The sequence below is a fragment of the Diabrotica virgifera genome, chromosome 2, assembly GCF_917563875.1.
Source record: "Diabrotica virgifera virgifera chromosome 2, PGI_DIABVI_V3a".
Lineage (NCBI taxonomy): Eukaryota > Metazoa > Arthropoda > Insecta > Coleoptera > Chrysomelidae > Diabrotica > Diabrotica virgifera.
In genome coordinates this window covers 93,478,315-93,497,602 of record NC_065444.1, presented here as the reverse complement: position 1 = coordinate 93,497,602, position 19,288 = coordinate 93,478,315, and the positions used below count along the sequence as shown (strand labels likewise).

At 32.6% G+C, this 19,288-nt stretch overlaps 1 protein-coding gene across 3 annotated transcripts in view; it reads left to right on the top strand.

Annotated features, from left to right (window-relative positions):
* The window catches only part of LOC114349493 (uncharacterized phosphotransferase YvkC), a 118,587-nt gene that overhangs the window by 69,508 nt on the left and 29,791 nt on the right, over positions 1–19,288 (top strand). For all 3 annotated transcript variants that reach the window (XM_050643850.1, XM_050643848.1, XM_050643849.1), the window contains exons 13-15: positions 9,562–9,846; positions 15,754–16,135; positions 16,756–17,000. In XM_050643850.1, coding sequence (XP_050499807.1) covers positions 9,562–9,846; positions 15,754–16,135; positions 16,756–17,000 — 912 coding nt within the window. The remainder of the gene's footprint in view (positions 1–9,561; positions 9,847–15,753; positions 16,136–16,755; positions 17,001–19,288) is intronic.

Genomic DNA, 19,288 nt, shown 5'->3' with positions numbered 1-19,288 from the left:
ATAAGACATGGAGTCGGTGGGCGGGGCCTACGTGGCTACGTCACTCTGTGAGTAGAACAGCATTAAATTCAGTGTGGTCGTATAGTAAACGGTGTTCATTTTTTTGTTTAAGGTGAATTTTACTTATAATTTGTTAAACTTTTATTAAAAATGAGGTGTGCCATGTTTGGTTGTAATGTGGACAATCAATCACAAGGTTTCGATACGAATATCAAGTTTTTTAGTTTCCCAAAAGACAAAAAAGTACGATGTGTGTGAAAACAATTATGTAAACGTAAACGTGCAGACAATTTTAAGTTTAACAACGCTCGTATCTGTTTAACACATTGTAACAGCGACGATTATGAACGCAATCTGAAACACGAGCTGCTTGGATATTTATTCTCTTAAAAATTTTCAATGCTATTCCATCCATTCCATTAAAAAAGCTATTCCATCCCAAAATTTAGCCCAAGCGGGAAAAGGCAAAGTGGATTCTGGTAGAGAGCAACTAACTCTTTTTAATGGGAAATAAGCCACAATTTTACTAAAAGATATATATATTTTCAAAAAAAAAAACCTTTTTACCACATAGTGGTGTAAGGCGACAATGTATTACATTATGTTACATTATAATACAAAAACAACTTAATCTTAAATTTAACTAATAACTGCTATACATTTATATTATGTACAAATTTGACCCATTCCTTCTTATTTTTAGCCAGCCTCCTTGCTTCTATCCACGTTGTTCCCCTTTTCTCGATTATGTTGCCTAGTGTTCTATCCCAGGTTTGTCGTGGTCTACCTTTCTTCTTTCTTCTTTGCGTTTTTGCCTGCCAAATTTCTTTCACCGGTTTTGTCTGATCCATTCTCTGAAGATGACCCCACCAACTGAGTTGACTTCTCTCTATAAATGTTTTTACTAAAAAATAATTTTATTAACGTTTCGACGTCCAAATCGGATGTTGTTGTCAAAATACAAAAAATATTAATGAATTAAACAAAAATGTTGTTGCTTAGTAAAAAATTCTTCTAATATTTTATTTAATCTGACTCATTTATATCGGCAATTCAGACATATATTATACATTTTAAAGTAGGAGACTTTAAAATGATATTGCCAATTGTTCATTCGATTATATGAAATCAACCCCAACTCAAGAATATCCGTCACAAAAAAAATCATAGCATGTGATCTGTCTTTAAAAATACAACCACATGGTATGTGATATCAACGTTGCACCGCTCATTTTAAAAATTAATTACTCAGTGATTTGACAACCGATTTTAAAAAACTTTATATCGCTGGATAGGTGAATGACCTTTATTTTAATTTACAAAAAAATATACTGGGTGTTCCGTTAAAAAAAAGTCAACAACGTTTTTTTCAAAAATCCGCCATTTTTCTTTTCGTATTTAAAAGCGATATAAAAAATTCAGTCCATTCAGACAAAACTTTTACTAAAATAAAACATTTCAGCGAAAACCGCATATTTCTATCTTAAGCCGTTTAGAAGTTATAGGCAGTTAAAATGGGGGAAAATATAAGTGGACACCGGGTATAATACTTACGGTAATAATAGTAAGACCTAAGGTTGTATTTTTAAAGACAGATCACATGCTATGATTTTTTTTGTGGCGGATATTCTTGAGTTGGGGTTGATTTCATGTAATCGAATGAAAAATTGGCAATATCATTTTAAAGTCTTCTACTTTAAAATGTATAATATGTTATGTCTGAATTGCCGATATAAATGAGTCAGATTAAATAAATTATTAGAAGAATTTTTTACTAAGCAAGAACCTTTTTGTTTAATTCATTAAATTTTTTTTGTATTTTGAGAACGACATCCGATTTGGACGTCGAAACGATAATAAAATCATTTTTTTGGTAAAATTGTGGCTTATTTCCCATTAAAAATAGTTAATTACAAAAATGCTACAAGAAAATAGCTTCAGAACAACAGTAGAGAGAAACGCTGTGTATTGTACAGTATAATATAATATACCTAATGAGACGTATCTTGCCTAATAATAAGAAATCATGTTTGTAATTGATTTATATTATTAGATTATGTTCTCAATAATTATATTTAATCATACTAAACAAAACAGCACTTCTCGAAAATTTCACAACTGATATTAAAAGGTAAAATCCCCAAATCATAATGGAAATGCATTCGAAATGTAAAGGATCTACTCACAACTTGACGTCATGCGCGACCTGAACGAAATTAAGAAAGCTGCGTGTCGTATCTTGGGTTATTGTATCATGGTTTCCGCCCCATATGCCATGTATCGGATTTACTATGCTGTATACACTGAGTTTAGTTTTGTTGTCTATTTACGACGCAATCAAACGTCTTAAAAATAACAACTCCGCAGGAGTGGAATGTGTCCCTGCAGAGCTCATCAAACATGAAGGTAACGGCACAGTTTAATGATAAAAATCAGTTAATTCACTCTCAAATTTTGACAGTTTCAATTTTGCAATCCCCTCCTGAGACACAATTTTGAATGCGCGACGATAACGACCAATCACGGCAAACGTAGAATGTAGTTAGCTGTCATTCATCTGCGCAAAGGACTAAAATTTTTTGTGCGCCATCACCAGAATGGAACATAGAGAACAAGAATTTTCGCAGAGTGACCCTACTGATTCGTTAGTATTATACTGTGGTAACGGTAACAGCATGATGAACAAAATTTTACAGCATAATAACATAGCTTTGAAAGAAGAACAAATGCCATTTCATGTCTATTGCGCAAATGAAATGGTGCACTGGAATCATAATGTTTGCTGACCACAAAAGAAGATTTGTTGGAATGTAAAATTTCTCCTAAACACAATTTACAAAATATTCTCCAACACCCTGTACAGCCATTTAATTATGTACAAGGAAGAAGTCCTTGATGAATATCAAAGCGGTTTCAGGCCAGATAGTTCAACATTGACAAGCTTTTTGTGCTACGTCAAATCTTAGAAAAAAATCATAAATTTAATATTGTTACGTTTCATCTCTTTGTTGACTTTAGGTGAGCGTGTGATAGCGTCCTAAGATTTAAATTATATATGTGCTGTTTCACATTATAAGAATTTAATCGTGCGAGGGTTAGAACGCACGACAATATTCCAATGGTGGCTCATGTATTCACATTATAAGAATTTTGAACGCGCGAGGGTTTTCTCGTACGGTAGTTTTGACGCACTTGTCCTTTTCACACAATACGAATTGAGTCGAACGAAGATATTTTGCTGTGTTGTTTGGTATATTATTTTTATTTACACTGTACGATACATTATATATACTATACACTATACATTATTATATAGGGATATATAAAGATAGAAACTTGACGAGAAATGCTTGGAATGGTGTATACCGTGCACTTAACAGTGAATTTGACGAATTAGGTGATAAAGAAAAAAACACATTTGGTAAGCACAGCAAAATTAATTATATGTTACTGATAACAACAGTAATTAAAACTGCTAAGCATATTATAATAAACTTTATTTTACATAGTTGCAATTACCGTTGAGTATAGAGGGTGTTCCATCAATATGTGTGAATATAAAAATATATAAATCGTATCTTTTTATGTTAATAGGATGGACCCAATGAACTCGGTTCTTCTTATTTCTCTTTCTTCGACAATAAAGTAACCACAACGCTATAATGTGATTTCGCTCAATATAATATAACTATACCTTTTATTTTACGAAATTATATTTAGTTTTATAGGGTAAACGACTCGGAAGACTGGAGTAGGGCGGTCATCGCGTCTTGCGTGAAATTATCTAAAAACAACATTTAAACGAGGGGAACAACATTTAAAAACGAGTGGATGACGGAGGGTCTTTTAAATTCTGTACATGAAAAACATAGATTGTAATGTTGTTCTGAAGCCATTTCCTTGTGGCATTTTTGTAATAAACTATTCTAAATGGAAAATAAGCCACAATTTAACTAAAAAATGATTTTATTAACGTTTCGATGCCCAAATCGGATGTCAAAACATTAATAAAATACTTTTTTAGTTAAATTGGGGCTTATTTTCTCATTTAGAATAGTTTATTACATATATTGTATGAGCTAATCCAAAATCCCACAAATAACTTAGTAAAACAACGAGTATAAAAACAAATTAAGACTTTTAATTAAAAACATAAGAAATAATAACGGACAAAATAGAAATTGCAAATGAATTAAATACGCATTACAGTACATTAGGACAAAAGTAGGGACAAAAAATACCCATTTGTAATGATACATCGTAATGATACATATCAGACATTGTATCATGTACCGACCTCAGCCACAAAGTGTAAATAAAACTAATATACCAAACAACACAGCAAAATATCTTCGTGCGACTCAATTCTTATTGTGTGAAAAGGACAAGTGCGTCAAAACTACCGCACGAGAAAACCCTCGCACGTTCAAAATTCTTATAATGTGAAACAGCACTTAAAGCCATGAATGAACTTTACATACAAGCCTTTGAAACATAAGCAGGGTTACGGCAAGGAGATGCGCTGGCATGATTTTTCTTTAAAATAGCTTTAGAAAAGACAAGAGATACAGAGATATACAAAAGGGGAACAATCGTGTAAACCACGGTCTTCTTCTTTCTCTTCTTTAGCTCATTTCTATCCAACTTTGGACATAGGCCTTCCCCAAATCTTTCCATAACTGTCTGTCTTTGACTGCGCTTTTCCAGTGAGGTCCTGCAGCTTTTACAATATCGTCCTTCCATGGCATCTGAGGTCTACTTCTTCCTCTTCTTCTTGTCCACGGCGTCCAGTTTTGTATTTCAGCATTCCATCTTTTATCTTCCTGTCTTGCATTGTGGCCCGCAAATCTCAACTTTAACCCTGTTATGTGCTCATTTATATTTTTACCTTTGTTTTCTCTCTTATCCATTTGTTTGATTTTCTCTCTTCTAATTGTATTCCCAACATGGATCTTTCCATTTTTCTCTGAGTTATTTCTACTTTGTTTATGTTTGCCTTTGTTAATGTCCATGTTTCTGAGCCATACGTCAGAACAGGAAGGATACACTGATCAAATGCACGGGTTTTTAGGTACTGTTGTATCTTTGTACTTTTTAGTATCCATCCTAACTTTCCAAACACTGCCCACCCCAATCTGATTCTTCTTTATACTTCAATTATTTGGTTCTCTTTATTGGTTTTGATTATTTGACCCCGGTATAATATACTCGTCAACAATCTTAATATTTACGTTATTTATATTTATATTTATTCTGTCATTTGTATGTCATTTATATTTATTCTCTGATGCTTGTGCTAGTTGAGTCAGCATTGTGGCTAGTTCTTCTTGGTTGGTTGTGATAAGAACAACGTCATCACAATACCTGAGGTGATTAAGTTTCTTTCCGTTTATGTTGATACCCATGTCTTCCCATTCCAGTTCTTTAAAGACGTCTTCTTTTTTTTTTCTTTAAAAAACCACGGCACTCTAATTTTATTATAGAATGAAAATCGACATGTCCGAGTGTATTTTATTTTGTTTATATTTTAAATAAACAATTAGACCAGGACGGATCTGTTTTGAGGTGGATGTGAGAGGCGGCATTCGGATTTTTGCAGATAAAGTTAGGTGACAACTTCAATAATTACAAGCTGAAAATGCGAGCATTGTCATAACGAAAACTTTGTATATTTACGTATTTTAATTCATAATATGGAAAATTTCTATTATGAAAAGTAGTTTAGAATTAATAATTATGTTTTAATGTGCAATTATATCATTCTAATTTAAATGTTATGAACTATAAAGGTAGTTTACTCTTGATCGAAATTCATATTTTTTATATACCTCGTATAAAATTAATAAAATGTTATACAACTTGTCCCAAAAGTAGTGGAACGGTCGAATATTTCGCGAACTGAACATCGGATCGAAAAACTGAAAAATACCTGTTCAATCATTTTCAAAAGTCTATCCAATGACACCAAACACCAACCTCCACTACACCCCCTGGAGGTGGGGTGGGGGGTAACTTTAAAATCTCAAATGGAAACCCCTAGATTTTCTTGCAGATTTGGATTCGTTACGTAAAAGTAAGCTTACGTAAAAGTAAGCAACTTTTATTCAAGACATTTTTTCGAACTGTGGATAGATGGCGCTATAATTGGGAAAAACGATTTATCCTGATACCATGGGTAAATTATAGAAACGGTCTAATATCTCGCGAAATACACTTCCAAATGAGAAACCAAACAAATTTTTTAATACTTTTCGAAAACCTATCGAATAACACTAAACATGACCCTCCAACCCACCCCCCTGGAGGTGGGGTGGGGGGTAACTTTAAAATATGAAATAGCAACCCCCACTTTTTATTACAGATTCGGATTTGTCATGAAAAACTAAGCAACATTTATTCGAAACATTTTTTAGAATTTTTGATAGATGGCGCTTTAATTGGAAAAATACGATTTATTTGCGCCATCTATCATCATTTTTAAAAAATGTTTCGAATAAATATTGCTTAATTTTTCATGACGAATTCGAATCTGCAATAAAAAGTGGGGGTTGCTATTTAAGATTTTAAAGTTACCCCCCACCACACCTCCAGGGGGTGGGTTGGAGGGTCATGTTTAGTGTTTATCGATAGGTTTTCGAAAAATATTAAAAACCTGTTTTTTTGATTTCTTATTTGAAAGTGTATTTCTAGAGATATTAGACCGTTTCTATAATTTACCTATGGTATCATGATAAATAGTTTTTCCCAATTATAGCGCCATCTATCCACAGTTCGAAAAAATGCCTTGCATAAAAGTTGCTTACTTTTACGTAACGAATGCAAATCTGCAAGAAAATCTAGGGGTTTCCATTTAAGATTTTAAAGTTACCCCCCACCCCACCTCCAGGGGGTGTAGTGGGAGTTGGTGTTTGGTGTCATTGGATAGATTTTTGAAAATGATTGAACACGTATTTTTCAGTTTTTCCATCCGATGTTTAGTTCGCGAAATATTCGACCGTTCCCCTACTTTTGGGACACGGTTGCATTATAAATCTTAGAACAAGAAGAGCTTTTTATGAAGAATAACTTTTATTTGTCAAATTAAAAATAAAAGAGTTATAAATGAAAATGTTCTTGGTATCCATAATTTGAGAAAAATCTTAAAATATTTTTTCCATTAGAAGGATGTACACAGACACAATACTGGCTAGTGATTTTAGTCAATAATTTTGCCAATTCGACAAAAAAATAATTTCTATATAGTTAATAATTATTACTAAATAATTAGTAATTTTGCCAATTTCGGCAAAATTCTCAAAAAACAAAAAATTACCTTCTACAATCACTAGCCAGTTGTATCGAGATTAGGGAACGACTAGGTTATACATAATATTTTAATTTTTTGCAAATCGAACAGTCCATTTATCATAAAGGGGAGGCCGTATTTATACTGGTATAAACCTTTTTAAAACTGTTAATAAATTATTGCTTTTAAAATATTTATACTCAAATTGTATTTTCGAACATCTTATTTATTTTATATAATAATTAAATTCACTATCAAATGTCATTGATGTTTTATTAATACTTAATTTAAAATTTAGTTTGACATTCACGAAGTGTCAAACTCAAATGTAAATAACCTATGCTTGGCAAATCGAGATTTAAAAAAAAAGTAGCCTACTTCCTAATCAACCATTTGAGCTGACGTTTAGTGCGTCTGTAGGAGATAACCGGATTGTGACGTCACATTTTAGACTTTGAGGTCGATTATCTCGAAGACGGTTAGAAATATCGAAATGCCATTTTCAGATTTGGATTTAGAAGAAAATACTACATAATAATCCATCGAAAAATCTGATCTGAGTATTGCAGGAGCGGCGACGCAATAACACACAGACTTTTGCAAATTTATAAACGAAAAGTTTTCGTTGATAATTGACTTATGCTCCTTCTCAAATATGCCTGGAACATTAATAAATAAATTTAAATAAACAGAAAATAAAGGGGCAAAAAAGACTGTTTTTATTCAATGTTTTTCAACCACTTTGGCTGCACCTAGAACCTTCATAATTGACTTAGAAAATTCTTACAGCATACTTAAACCGTCCACCAAATTTCATTAAAATCGACCTAATAGATTTTGCATAATAATTTTGCAATCTAAATTTTTTTAAAAAAGTTCAAATTTTTTAAAAACTTTCTGAACAAAAATTAGACCATTTAGAAGTTTTCTAATTCTTTTTACATATAAAGAGGTTCTCTACCTATCTAATACACTTTACTGAATTAAAATCGGATTATTTAAGCGGTCTCAGCACTGTTTTAAAGTTATAAACAATATTTTGGCTTATAAACAAATAAAGTGAGGACGTTTGAGTTGGAATAAATTCATTTTCTTGAGAATGGGAGACTCTGGAAATAAATCCCGAAACAGATCGATTTTTATTTTTAAATTATAATTTTTTGGCATAAATATCATACTAGTGACGACATCCATCTGGGTTTGATGACGTAATCTAAATATTGGAACTAATTTAATTTAAAAAAAAATTTTTTCATTCAAAACCTGTATAAATAGTTATGTTAATGTTTATATTAGTTAATACAAAATTGAATAGCTTTCGCTTAAGCTATCACGCGGCACCCATTCTCATTTAAAAAAATCATCGATTACGTCATCACGCCCAGATGGATGACGTCACTATTATGATATATATATACCAAAAAATTAGAATTTAAAAATAAAAATCGACCTGTTTCGGGATTTATCTCCAGAGACCCCTATTCTCGTGAAAATGAATTTATGCCAACTCAAACGTTCTCACTGTATTTGTTTATAAGCCAAAAAATTGTTTATAAATTTAAAACAGTGCTGAGGCCGCTTAAATAATCCGATTTTAATTCTGTAAAGTGTATTAGATAGGTAGAGAACTTCTTTATATGTAAAAAAATTAGCAAACTTCTAAATGGTCTAATTTTTCTTCAGAAAGTTTTTAAAAAATTTGAACTTTTTTAAAAAAACTTAAATTGCAAAATTATTCTGCAAAATCCATCAAGTCGATTTTAATGAAATTTTATGAACGATTTAAGTATGTTGTAAGAATTTTCTAAGCGAATTACGAAAGTTCTAAGTGCAACCAAAGTGGTTGAAAAACATTGAATAAAACAGGCTTATTTTGCCGCCTTATTTTGTATTTATTGCTATTTTGCAGAAATGGTAATAATTTAAGACATTTTAAACTAGTCGTTTATCGTTTAAAATTCAATTATCTTTATTTTATTTCCCTACGACTTTGTTCCAAAATGAATCGTTTTAAAGTTATAAAAGAAAGTAGAAAAAAATCGATGTTTTTCGAAATTTTTAAATATTTTAATTTTTTTATTAATGTTCCGGGCATATTTGAGAAGGGGCATAAGTTAATTATTATTGTTGAAGTTGTTACCTAACTTAATCTGCAAAAATCCGAATGCCACCTCGCACATCCAAAAATAGACCTTTTTCACAAATCCGTCCTGGTCTAAATTCGATATAAAGGGTACAATTTATCCATTCAAAGTATAATGTACATTACATTTTAGGGACAGCTATTTCTATTCCAATCTCGTCCCATTACGACTCTAACAACGTGGACAGACTACGAGCTCAGCCATGAACTAGACTTTCCACAACTGACCAAATTTAGTGCCTGTACAACAGCAAATATCAGAGAAGTCGTTCCGAAAGCTAGTACAGTATTATCTCGAACTAGCTCGCTGCGATGTTTGGATTGGGCTATACAAAAACTGGTAACTTGTAATTTTGATCCAGCCAGTATGAAAGCTTTAATTACCTATCAACATAATGTATTCTTGGATGTTATCAAAGTAAGTTCAGTCTTATAATGAGGTGGTTAATGATCCATCATCATCTATATCTATACCTAACTGCGATATAGAATGACTAGAATGTTTAGTACGGGATCCCACTGCAGAACCACTACGTTCATTAGTTAGTTAAATTAAAATCACGTTTTCATATAAATTTAAGAATAGGAAAATACATTGATAAAAGGTTGCCATCAAAAAGTGACCGAAAATAGTTTTAATTAAATTACTAGTACGTTTGCTAACGGTAAAATATTGCAAAAACTCTAAATTGAACCGCTTGGATTGACGTAAAATTTGGCATACACAATGACATAGTTAACAAGTCAAAGAAAAAAGTGATGTTGTGCCGATGTGTGCTTTTGCCTGGGGGTAAGTTTTACCCCTTCTCTTCGTGAAAAACATACGTCCAAAATAAGTCAGAAAAAAAAATAAACTGACTAATTTTAAGCAACTTTTGTTCTTTTTCTTCTTTAAGTACCGTGCCCAAATTTTAGGCGTGGGTAGCTTCCATAACAATTTGCCGATATCGTTCTCGATCTTGTGCGGTATGTAACAATTGATCTGCTGATAAGCCAGTCCATTGACGAATGTTTCGGAGCCATGAATATTTCTTTCGACCAATTCCTCTTTTTCCGTCGATCTTTCCGTTGATTATTACCTGCAGCATAAAAAAATTACCTGCAGGATAAAAACCTATAAATTTACATTCTACTTATTGTTTTCCACCTTTAGACGTATTGGACAAGTTTAGCAACTGCCACTGTGACAGTGACAGTTTTAGTTGACATACTTCTTTGATACGTCTAAAGGTGGGAAACAATAAACATTTTCTATAAACTGTAAGTTTATGGGTTTTTATCGCTAAATCTCCTACTTACACTCGTTTCATTTCTTTTTATCTCACAATATAATATGTCTTCCATCTTTTGCGTTATTTTGCCGTTTATTAGCGCGCTCATCACTGTATAGAGTTTTTTCACCAAGTCAATACTTTTCGAATTATTTGCGAGTGAGTGTTCATTTTTCAACAAAATAACCATGGTTTTAGACGGTTTTTCGCAAATAACTCAAAAAGTAAATATTTTGTCGAAAACAACATTCTTAGCCAAAATATAGCCTGTAAAAAAATTGAAAAAAATGGTGTACATATATATGAGGTCTCTAGACCTAGTAGAAACCGATATAGCTAATTAAAAATAGGTTCATATTCGCCTAATTCCAGATCGAATATTTTAACGTGAAATGACCAAAAATTAAAGCACTTTTTGGGGAAAATTCATTAAGTACAACTTTTTTAAAATGCCTAATAAAAGCTTTATTTTGGTTTTATAAAAAAATTTCTAGCATTAAAAGTAAACAAGTTACGCTCAAAATAACGTTGGTCTCTTTTTTTGGTAAATAAATCGGGAAATTCACCCTCTAATTAGCATCTCAAATGCACTTAATCGTTAGCACTTCACAAGTTGCTTTAGACGTGTATGTATTGTTTATATGATCCATAAGTTTCATCAGTTCAAAAGTCCTTTTTTTAAGGGCTGTAGTTTAAAGGGCTTAAACGAGTCCATAATCACGAGTGTTTGCAAATTTAGAAACACCAAATCTTATCTAATTTTTGTCTAATAGAAAAACAAAAAAATAAAAAATATTCAGAAAAGCAAAACCTACTTTTTTTCGGTGTAAAATTTTTGGTAGATATCTCTAATAATTTTAAAGTTATTTAGAAAAACATCACTTTCCTTTCAAAATTAAAAATTTTAAAAATTTTATTTTAAAACCAATTTTTTTCAAAAATAAGCACTTTGAATCGATGAAACTTATATATCATATAAACACAACATAAGTAAAGCAACTTGTGAGTCGGTAACGAATAATTTCATTTAAGTTGCTAATTGGGGGGCGATTTTCTCGAATTTCTTTGCCAAAACAAAAGGGAGCAAATTTATTTTGAGCGTAACTTGCTTACATTTGATGCTAGAAAAATAGAAATAAACACTTTAAAAAAGTTGTAAGGAGTTTTCCACAAAAAATGCTCCATTTTTTTGGATATTTTACGTTGAAATAGTCTATTTATAATTTGGCGAATATGAACCTATTTTTCATTAACTATAACTCTGCTTCTACTAGATCTAGAGACGTCACGCATACAACATTATTTTTTCACTTTTTTACAGGCTAGACTTTTGCAAAAATGTTTTTTTCGAATTATTTGCGAAAAATCGTCTAAAACGTGTTTTTTTTTAATGAACATATTCACTCCCAAATAACTCAAAAAGTATTGAGTTAGTAAAAAAACTCTATAAAATAAAAGTTGCTTAGAATTAGTCAGTTTATAGAATTCCGGACTTATTTTGAACGTATATGTTTTCACCCCCGAAAAGGGGTGAAACTTACCCCCAGGGCAAAAGCGCACAACGGCACATTATTATTTTTTTTCCTTGACATATTAGCTATGAGTATACCAAGTTTCATGTCAATCCAAGCGGTGCTTTAAAATTTACAGCAAAAACCGTGAGTAAAAATATAGGTACTACATATACTAATACCTAATTCATTTTTGAAAAAAAAATTCGTTCATGATGTATAGTCCGTCCGCTATAACTTTTCCCATGCGGTACGATTCATTTTCAATCAAACTAAGTCAAAACCTAAATTGAAACGAACGTCGATGTGTATATACATTTTGTATACTATTATATACCACACACATCGGCGTACGTTTCACTTTGTGTTTTGACTTAATTTGATTGAAAATGAATCGTACCGCATGGAAAAGTTATAGCGGACGGACTATAGATGCATGTATTTTATATCAAATCAAAGGTAATTTTTTTTAAATACGATAATATAAGATTGCCAATGAAAAACTGGCTGCATGTTAGGGTTGCCAGCGGTTAAATACGCGAGGTACCAGAGATAAGATGAAAGAGAGCCAGCACGCAACTGGCTTGAAAGATAACTGCTTTAACAACTCACATTCGCCATCAAATACCGGATTTACACTCAGTCCTGTTGGACAGGGAATTGGGCAGGGAAGTGGATAGCGTAAATGTGTAATTAGCTCACTCGCGCTGCCGCTGATCATGCTACTGCCATTGCACGGCGCTTCCCAGAAAGTCGGTTTTGGGACGGAAGTCAAAGGAGAGGCAGCGCAAATGCGAGTGAGTGAGTTAGTCATGAGGACATTGCCGAAATTGGTGAGGACTGGTGTGAATTAAGTATAAATCCGGCAAAACATTGTCATCAACCTTGCAAACCACTGGCGTTGCGCGCTAGCTTTTTTCATTTTATCTCTATCTTTAACAGCTGGCAACTCTAATTTGCGGCCCCTTTGTCACAGAGAAGCTTATACCATCGTATTAGAAGAAAAATACGTTTAATTTGATATAAAAAATATGCATCTACGTCACCAACGAAGTTTTTTTTCAAAAATGAATTACTATTAATTTAATTAAAACTATTTGCGCCCATATTTGACTTGCCACCTTTTTTCTAAAAGATGGCTGTGGCAGAGCCAATTGGCCAGACTGGTTGTTGACTGGCAACCTGTTTATTAATATATTTTTTCTACGAGCGTGCAAAAATGTCTGCTTTCGCTCACGCGTTTTAGTTTAGAAAGTTTTATTTTCCGCACGCGTTTTATTTTTCCGCACGCGTTTTATTATTCCACACGCGTTTTACTTTTCCGCACGCGTGTAGATATTTTAATATGGCCCCAAAATAATTATAATACATGCAATAAACTAATATTTAGATATTATTTACTATTTTATTTCAAATGTATCTTATTGTGTTCCTGTTTTAACGAAATTAACGCGATTATTTCATTCATAGGAGATTCTGACCAATAGAAAGCTACAGAAATTAAAATTAAACTGATAATTTTTGATAATATCCCGTCGTCAAGTATATTACGTCAGATGCCCTTCGTTGCTACGAAAAAATACATGCAGTGACATTAATGACAATTAATGTTTTAAAAATTATAAAAGTGATGAGTTTCAACCGTCAAATATTTATAACAACTGTGTGTTTAATTGTACTAATTTGTACTTACATAAATAAATTACAATAAAGTTTTGAACAGTTTTATTCATGAAATAATCGCAACAAATTGCACTCGATCTCTAAAATAATTATCGAATTTTTGCCCTCATGACCTTTTGACATAATTTCACTTCCCTTCGGGTCGTGAAATTAAAACTGTCACAGTGTCACTCGAAAAAAATTCGATAATTTTATAGCTCTTGTGCAATTACTACTGACAATTCGATGAAATAAAATTATTTTGACATAATATTCGAAAGTCAAATCCGTAGACAATAACAGTCGTTTTGAATCATCGTCATGGAAACGAAGATCGTCGTCATGCTAACTAATTATATTGAAAGTTTGGTTTTGACAACCTTGTCAAAGAATTAATTTGTGTATGTATTTTCATATTAATTAAATTAATTGATTAAGAATTGATTAACTCTTGCAGAAAGTCTCTTTTCCGCACTCCACTGCTTGCCGAACTCCCGCTTCGCGTCGATCGGCAAACTGCAGTCGCGTGCGGAAAAGTATGGCTTTCTGCACTTGTTAGGAAAATAACTATATCCTATTCTTAAATTTATATAGGGTGTCCCAAAAGTAGTGGAACGGTCGAATATTCCGCGAACTAAACATCGGATCGAAAAACTTAAAAATACGTGTTCAATCATTTTCAAAAATCTATCCAATGACACTAAACACCAACCCTCACTACACCCCCTGGAGGTGGGGTGGGGGGTAACTTTAAAATCTCAAATGGAAACCCCTAGTTTTTCTTGCAGATTTGGATTCGTTACGTAAAAGTAGGCAACTTTTATCTAAGACATTTTTTCGAACTGTGGATAGATGGCGCTACAATTGGAAAAAACGATTTATCCTGATACCATAGGTAAATTATAGAAACGGTCTAATATCTCGAGAAATACACTTTCAAATGAGAAACCAAAAAACAGGTTTTTAATATGTTTCGAAAACCTATCGATAAACACCAAACATGACCTTCTAACCCACCCCCTGGAGATTGGGTGGGGGTAAATTTAAAATCTTAAATAGCAACCCCCACTTTTATTGCAGATTCGAATTCGTCATGAAAAATTAAACAACATTTATTCGAAACATTTTTTAAAATTGCTGATAGATGGCGCTAATAAATCGTATTTTTCCAATTAAAGCGCCATCTATCAACAATTCTAAAAAATGTTTCGGATAAATGTTGCTTAATTTTTCATGACGAATCCGAATCTGTAAGAAAAAGTGGGGGTTGGTATTTAAGATTTTAAAGTTACCCCCCACCCCACCTCTAGGGGTGGGTTGGAGGGTCATGTTTAGTGTTATTCGATAGGTTTTCGAAAAGTATTAAAAACTTTTTTTTTGGTTTCTCATTTGGAAGTGTATTTCTCGAGATATTAGACCGTTTCTATAATTTACCTATGATATCAGGATAAATCGTTTTTCCCAATTGTAGCGCCATCTATCCACAGTTCGAAAAAATGTCTTGAATAAAAGTTACTTACTTTTACGTAACGAATCCAAATCTGCAAGAAAAACTAGGGGTTTCCATTTGAGATTTTAAAGTTACCCCCCACCCCACCTCCAGGGGGTGTAGTGGGGGTTGGTGTTTGGTGTCATTGGATAGATTTCTGAAAATGATTGAAAATGTATTTTTCTGTTTTCCGATCTGATGTTTAGTTCGCGAAATATGCGACCGTTCCACTACTTTTGGGACACTCTGTATAAAAATGTGATTTTAATTAGCTAAGTATTAATAACTTATTATATTAACGTAGTAATTCTGCAGTGGTATCTTAGACTAGTTGAACCACATCAATAGAAAGAAAACCTTGAAAAATTTATGTCAATATTTTAATTTTTCAGGGTATACATATGAACACTAAACAAGATATAGAAGTATCTTCCATAACTGTAGATTTAGCTATATTTGGCCATAGAGTGATAGACAAGAACTTAAATGATATATGTAACAAAATTAGAGAATGCTCAACGGGTTATGATACTCTTAGGACCCTACTTTGGTCCATAAAATGTGCTTGGCAAAATCACGACATTAATAAAAGAGCTCAAAACCTAGTTAAAACGTTGGACTTTGAAACAGCATCACTTCAGGAGTTATATGACAAAATTGATAGAGCTTTGGCAACTAACGTAGAAGAAATTGCTAGATGCCATTCCCATACAACCGGAGTATCTGTTTTTTATCAAATGCTTACGATGAATATTATCCTCGAAGGAAAACAAGGTAATATAAAAACACTATTTGCTTTTAATGTTCTCACTCAAAGGTGCTCACATATTGTCCCAGAACTTTACATATGCTTCGTAGACTACAACAAAGCCTGCGATTGAGTTAAACTGATAAAAATTTTTAGAAACAGAAAGCCTTTCAGGACGAACAAGACATATAAGTAATCTCAAATCCTACTGAAATCAGCGAGAAATGGTAAATATTAGCTGCGAAATATCTGAAGAAGTGAAAATGGTGTTATTGAATGCTTCCTCTATCACCCAGCTCACCCTTAGTATTCTAATATATATTCTTTTGTACGATATTCTGCAGCTCATTTGCAAAAATACTGATATTGTATCTGATATCTAATTTTCATCCAATAGACCATCCTTAATGTGCCCATCTCCATCAAACAATTTTCTAGAGTCTTCAGTCTTCTGTAAAAATAACATCAGACATTATCCTTTTTTGCTAGTCTTAGACATAAAAACTATCCTTATGACCCTATATTTCCCTTCTGTGACAGCATTGGATAAATACCGTGCGGGTCTGGTGATTTACATAATATATCTCAGCTAAGTGACTATACTAAAACATATTTATTTTAACATTTATTAGGAAATTTGTTTTAGATATCACCGACGACCATATCTCTGATTTTGCTCTAATCCTTTCGTCTTGTGAGGACGTAATATCTGCGGAAGTTCCAAAATATTTAGAACAAATAGCGTCTACCCTAAAAAACGCAGACAGTAAAGAAACATTTAAAAATATTTATGCGCCAGAAGGTGTAACGTGGTTAAAGAATAATTGTCCTGTAGCTTATGCATTATATACGGAATTCATGGAAAAACATGGTCATCGTAGTAGAGGAGAGGTAATAGTGGATATCTATCTAGTTTAGGTATATCTAGTTTAGGTATTATTTAAACTATGTGAAGTCAATGACTAAATTTATTTCCAATAGAGTTCATATAATATTTATACGATCTAGGAATATTATAGCAATGTGCCTTTATCTGTAGAGATGAATGATCTGGATTCGCTTCTAACTATAAATAGAAAACCAAAAATAATTATTTCATTATTTTTAAATTATCATTATATTTCCCACGCTCCTTCGAGGATTACAGCCCTGAAATATAAAAAATAATTAGTTCTAAACCTTCTTAGGCGTACGTAGGTATTAGCAAATACTATATGGACTGTAATACATACAACTCTTGACATTTCCCATTACATTTGAGGAAGCAAAAAAATAGCGCCATCTAGGCGGTCTACGGTGATAACCAGAGCAATCTAACCTTACATTTATAAAATTGCTTTATTATTGTTTTTGTATAAATGTTTGGAACTATTTTTATTTTAATTTAATTTAGCAAAATTAGCTTGCTATTCAAAAATTTATAAAATTAAATTTGAATGTTTACGTCAAATGTTACGTTGTCACAACGTAGTTTCACCGCAAGCCGACAGTGGCGCTAGTGGCAACGTGCTTCAAGATTTCTGTGGGAGTTGGATGTATTACAGCAAATACTATTGACTGTAATACATCCAACTATGTCAAGAGTTGTATGTATTACAGTCCATAGTATTTGATTACAGTCAATAGTATTTGGTATTAGTATATTTTTGACAGCTATAAAGTTGACATGTTTGGAAAAATGACGCATAAAAAGAAAATTGATTTTTGACCTCTCGTTTAAACATTACTATTTGAGAAATAAATCGGCGAAGGAAACAAAAGAAAATCTGAATAAATATAACGGGGCTAATGTTCCCATAATAGTTATAACCGTTGACGGTAGTGAAACCTGGATAAACTACTATGTACCAGAGAACAGAATAAACGGACGGCATTTTACTGAAACCGGCAAAAAAGCTCCGAAGTGACCAAGAGTGGTTCAGTGGATCAGAAAGGTTACAGCTACTGTATTTTGTTGCAAAGGTACTGAAAAGGCAAAACTGTCGATAGGCAATATTATTGTACATTATTGGACAGATTGAATCAGGAACTCAGGAACTCATTGGACAGATTGAATTGGCCATTGCTTTTGAAATTTTATGTGACATAATTTATTGGCAGAAGACTATGACCGCGTTTGCCACCTACTAGAACCTTACAAGAAGTAGAAACAGTAGCTCTCGAGATTTGGAATGATATTGATCAAGACCAAAAATCATACCTCATTTGTAATATAAAAGTGCATATTATCTCTTTTATTATCGAACGTATGCGAATGAATTAAAAATCAAAATGTTAAGAAAGCCTGAGGCTACAATCAAGTTTAAATTTTAATATTTTATATAAGTACCTATGCTAGAATATTCCACAGAGTGTTCCGAACTTTAAGGAAAAAACACAGTATGATTGTTACACCCGGTATAAAATGACACTTATCTATCTAGCAACAATATCATTACAACGATGTTCTTAAATAATAAGGCTATAACATACTAAGAATGGACCCCGCAACACTCCTTATGGAAAAGTGGTCCCGGTCAAATTTAACGAAAGTTTGGTCAATGATACTTCTCGATGTGTAGATTAAAAAAGTCCATGGGATCTGGGTCTGAATAACTACTATTTTCAAGCTACAGCCTTCTGAAGTTATTGGATTCGAGTGCTCGGTCTAAGTGCACTAATTCACGGTCAAGTTAACGAAAATATTTATTTCCACCTACCTCTACCGAAAGTATACTTTTCCGGACCAGATTGTAGGGAGCAAAGTTGTACTTTTCCTCCCTAGGGAGGAAAATATTTTTCCTCCCTAGGGAGGAAAAGTAAAAGTGACGTCATGGTATTTCATTCATGAAATATAACTTATTGACGCCCTGTACAATATCTTACATTTTTACGTAAGCATCTATACATTTTAACGTTTATTTATAAAACACTCTGTATTTTGCAGAATGGTAAAAAACAGTAAATTGTTATTTTGATTTAACAATGTTTACATTAATAATTTGACTTATATTTGACAGTTGACAGTTATATTCTACCTACTTGTTAGTTTTAGTTTTAATAAATTTTGTTGGTTAGCTACATAAATAAATTAAGTAAAAATCAAAAAATGACTTGTTATTTGAGGAAGGTGGAAAAACCATATGTATAACGTGGGAGTAAAGTGCTTTTTCCTCCCTTGAATGATTACTGCCCTCCGC